The 4,482-nt window shown below is 39.5% G+C and overlaps 1 protein-coding gene across 1 annotated transcript; it reads left to right on the top strand.

Moving 5' to 3' along the window:
- The first annotated feature begins 1,978 nt into the window (after positions 1-1,978).
- On the top strand, positions 1,979-3,685 carry LOC108993481 (flavonol 3-O-glucosyltransferase UGT89B1-like). The gene has a single exon (XM_018968415.2). The coding sequence runs from the start codon at positions 2,108-2,110 to the stop codon at positions 3,491-3,493; it is 1,386 nt and encodes a 461-aa protein (XP_018823960.2). The 5' UTR covers positions 1,979-2,107; the 3' UTR covers positions 3,494-3,685.
- Positions 3,686-4,482: the final 797 nt, after the last annotated feature.

Below are 4,482 nucleotides of genomic sequence, written 5' to 3'. Positions count from 1 at the left end.
ACCCAAAAATCTGTGATCAGATGCAAACACCTAAAGTCTCAAATCTACTGAAAAGAAAGAAAAAAAAGGGAAGAACAGAGGGGAGAGAGAGAGAGAGAGAGAGAGAGAGAGAAGCTAACCTCGGTTTACTCTAGAAATTGAAATCTGGGTGCACCAAAATCACTAAAAATCGCAAGAGAGAGAGGATACGAGAGGTTTTCACTTTAGAGAGCAAGAGAGAGAGAGATCGGTTGGAAGGTTTGGAAATGAGGAAGGAACAAAACAAAAACTGCACAGGCATGGAAAAATAAATCGTGACAGTTACGGGGAGGAGAAGAAAAGAAAAAGTAAGGGAAAAGTTACTCACATAAACGACAGCGTCTGGGGTTTCAGTTTATGAAATGCCGTGGGCTTGGGCCAGGCCTTGAGGCCGATTGTTATAGAGCAAATAAGATGAAAGAAGTCAAGGTGGGGTAAGGTTTGAATGAAAAGGAGTAAAGTGAAAAGTCCAGGGGTGATAAACGGTCCGGTCGGACCGAACGGACCGACCGTTTCGGTCCGGACCGGACCGACCCGAGACCTAGTCCGGTCTATTTTTTAGAGGACCGAAAACATCCGGTCCAGTCCACGGTCCACGATTTTTTCGGACCGGATGATATATATTTTATATATAATAATTGTACAATTAACAATATAAATTTTTAAATATATTATTAATACTTGTTAATATTCTATAAATTAATAATATTTTATATATATTTTTATCTAACCTATCACTATTAACAATATAAAATTTTAAATATGCTATTAACACTTGTTAATATTCTATGAATTAATAAATATATAATATCAATTAATTAATTATATAGTAATTATATAAATTAATAATATAATTTTCATCTAATTTATTATCATTGACCATATAAAATATTTTTTTATTGAGTTTGTTATATAATCCACATTAATAAGTCACTTAATTTAATTTAGTATTTTAAATAAATTTTTTTATTAATTATTTAAAAAATTAAAAAAAAAATGTCAGACCGACTGGATCGGACCGGACCGATAGTTATCGGTCCGGTCCGATCCCTTTGGGTGTTCAGTCCGATCCCTTTGAGTGTTCGGTCTATCGCTGGATCAGATCGAACTAGACCGATTACGGCCCTAGTAAAAATGTTGATCGTTCATGTAGGTGAAGGTTAGGTTAGGTTAGGTTAGGTTTCGAATGTTTAAAAGTTAGGTGGTAGGGTTAGTTTTTGAGGATCACTGATTCGTTGGGGGGGGGGGTCGGTGGGGAAAGCTACACAGAGGAGTGTCCAGCTACTTTATAAGCAGTCATAAAAGGAACACGTGGCTGGGTCATCATTTTTTGTGCAAAGTAACAGTATTGAGTTAGAACTGTAAGGGTTAGTTTGATTCGGAATCCATTTTATTTTATTTTATTTTATTTTATCTCAATTCAATTTAATTAATTTTTATAAATTTTTTAAATTTTAATATAAAATATAATAAATAATTTAATTTTTTAAATATTAAAAAAATAATAATATTAAAAAATAATATTTTAATAATATTTTTTTAATTTTTAATTTTTATTTTAATTCAATTTAATTTAATTCAATGCAGCCTAATGTTGTACGTGTGAGGAAGTGTGTAAGTTTGGTCCAGAAGTGCACGTGCGTCAAGGTGTCCCAAAGGACTACTAATTCCTTTGTTGAGTAATTTCCAATGAGTTGGGCTCTGCTATACTGACCAGAGTAACCCATTCAATTTCACCGTTAGATAAAATGTGTATTTTTATTTATTATTTTTTTATATTTTTAAATATTTTTAAAAATTAAAAAAATATATTAATATATTTAAGATTATTTTTTTAATTATTAAGTAAATAAAATAAATAAATAAAATAAAATTTTGACCGGCGGTCGGCGGTCGGCGGTCGGCGGTCAATAAAGTACCAGCTCGGAACGCACCAAAAAATAACAACAAAGTCGATCAAATCAGGACAAGACAAGTAGCAAAATGCTATCACCGTCCCCATATATACAAAAAAAATGCATATGGATATAAATATTCCGGCCATTGCCCAGTAAAGAACACGGAAGAACCACACCAAAGTTTCTTAACCATGTCCACAGGCGTGCACATCGTGGCTTATCCCTACCCTACCCCAGGCCATATTATACCTCTGCTCGACCTCACTCACCGCCTGCTAACCCGTGGTCTCACTGTCACCGTTTTCGTCACCCCCTCTCACCTTCCCCTACTTCAGCCTTACTTCACACACCCGTCTTCTCTCAAACACTTGATTCTTCCTGCCCCTGATATTACGTCTCTTCCGCAGAAGAGGATCGTTGCTACCATGCGCGCTTTGCGTGACCTTCACTATCCTATCCTCCTCCAGTGGTTCCGATCTCATTCCTCGCCCCCTGCTGCCATTATCTCTGATTTCTTTCTCGGCTGGACCCAGGACCTAGCGTGCGAGCTCGGCATTCCTCGAGTCGTCTTCTCACCTTCCGGTGCCTTTACGTTGTCGGTTTCATTCTCTCTTACTCGCGATCCAAAGGAAAACGATGATCCGGAGGATATCAACTTCCAGGTTTCGTTCCCGAAACTCCCGAATTCCCCAGCTTACCCATGGTGGCAGATCCCCGGACTTTATAGAAGCTATAAAGGAGACCTAGATACAGAGTTTTATAGAAATAACATGCGAGCCAATTCGATGAGTTGGGGAATGGTGTTTAATTCGTTCGTCGATCTGGAGCGCGTTTACTTTACGCATCTGAAGAAAGAACTCGGAAATGATCGGGTGTGGGCCGTAGGACCCTTATTGCCTCTGGAACACCACGAATCCGTTGTTAGGGGTAGAGCAAGTTCTGTGCAGTTCCATCATCTCAAGACGTGGTTGGATGCTCGTTCGGACAACTCGATTGTCTATGTTTGCTTCGGGAGTAGTGTGGCATTGACAAGTAGGCAAATGGATGTGCTGGCTGCTGCGTTGGAACAGAGTGGCGTCCAGTTTGTTTTGTGCGTGAGGATGCCTCATGAAGACGAGCAGCAGCATTCGAATGCTGATCATGGCGTCATTCCTGATGGGTTCGAAGATCGCGTGGAGGGCAGAGGGTTTGTGATAAGGGGATGGGCACCACAGGTATCCATACTGGGCCACCGAGCCGTGGGTGCGTTCGTGACTCACTGCGGGTGGAACTCGGTGCTAGAGGGGATTGCCGCAGGAGTTGTGATGTTGACATGGCCAATGGGTGCGGACCAGTACACGAATGCGAAGTTGTTGGTGGAGCTGTTAGGGGTTGCAATCAGATTTTGTGAGGGCACTCAGAGCATTCCCGAATCAGCCGAGTTGGCTCGGCTGTTGGCCATCTCGGTTGAAGAGGGTAGGCCAGAGAGGGTCCTGGCCAAGAAGCTGAGTGCCGCAGCCCTATGTGCAGTCAAAGGAGGTAGTTCGGATATAAATTTAGATGACTTCATCCAACATATAGCTGATCTTGGGAAGTGATCAGAGCGAGCACTAGAAATTCTTTTGTACCCGTAGGCTGTGGTATCGGTACGGTCGGGAACAAAACCGATTCATGAATATTCAAATCGAAAATGATCGGTTTTTTTTTTTTTTTTAAAGTCGATTCGGTCGGTCAATCAATTTTGATTGATCTAGTTGGATTCAATTCGGTTTTATGCATTGTTATATGAATGGGCGCTGCTAGTGCCGCCAGCTTTGGCCGCTGGGCATTCACTAGTATAAATTGCACATTTTATTTTATTTATATTTTTTAAATATTTTTTAAAATAAAAAATATACCAATATATTAAAATTCAATTCTTTAACTATTAAATAAAAAAAATTAAATATATGAGAGGTCGAAATAAAGGAACAAACTCATGCATGGGGTATACTATATATCATTTTCCTATATGAATTAAATTTCTTACTTGAATTATTAAATATTTTGTTACAAAATTTAGGGTTGGGTAGCGGGGCTCTAGCCACGCCACTCCACTACCCCGACCTAGCCTAGGCGGAGCCTGCAACCCAGCCCAGCCATGGGGGATGGGTGATGGCTGGGCTGGGTGCTCCCGCCCACAGGTGAAACAAGAGGCAGGGGGCATGCTAAGCCCAGCCCCACCCCCCTCCACACCCCCACCCCTTGGACTAGGATTATGCCTAACCCAAAACATATATTTATATATATATACAAAGATTAAATATGAATTGAATAATGCTCATGTGTGTTAAGACAATATATGTTTTAAAATTCATTTTGTTCTTGTTAAGAATAGACTGATAAGATGATTCTAGGAATGTCTTTTATATCTTCTCTATATCCTTTTCTTATTGAATTTGATGGCATTACTATTGACCCTTTTGGGTAGAAAATAAAGTTCGAATCTGCTTCAAAGTTTGATATTGATATTGATAAAGAAATATCAAGTGGAGAAGCAAGCTCATGTTTCACTAGTTGTCTGTTAGGGACAGGAACATGCGAACCT

The sequence above is a fragment of the Juglans regia genome, chromosome 6, assembly GCF_001411555.2.
Source record: "Juglans regia cultivar Chandler chromosome 6, Walnut 2.0, whole genome shotgun sequence".
NCBI classification, from domain to species: Eukaryota; Viridiplantae; Streptophyta; class Magnoliopsida; order Fagales; family Juglandaceae; genus Juglans; species Juglans regia.
This window is presented reverse-complemented; position numbering and strand designations above follow the sequence as displayed.

Coding starts and splice junctions, on each gene's coding strand:
- LOC108993481 (XM_018968415.2), top strand. CDS start 2,108: ATGTCCACAGGCGTGCACATCGTGGCTTATCCCTACCCTACCCCAGGC.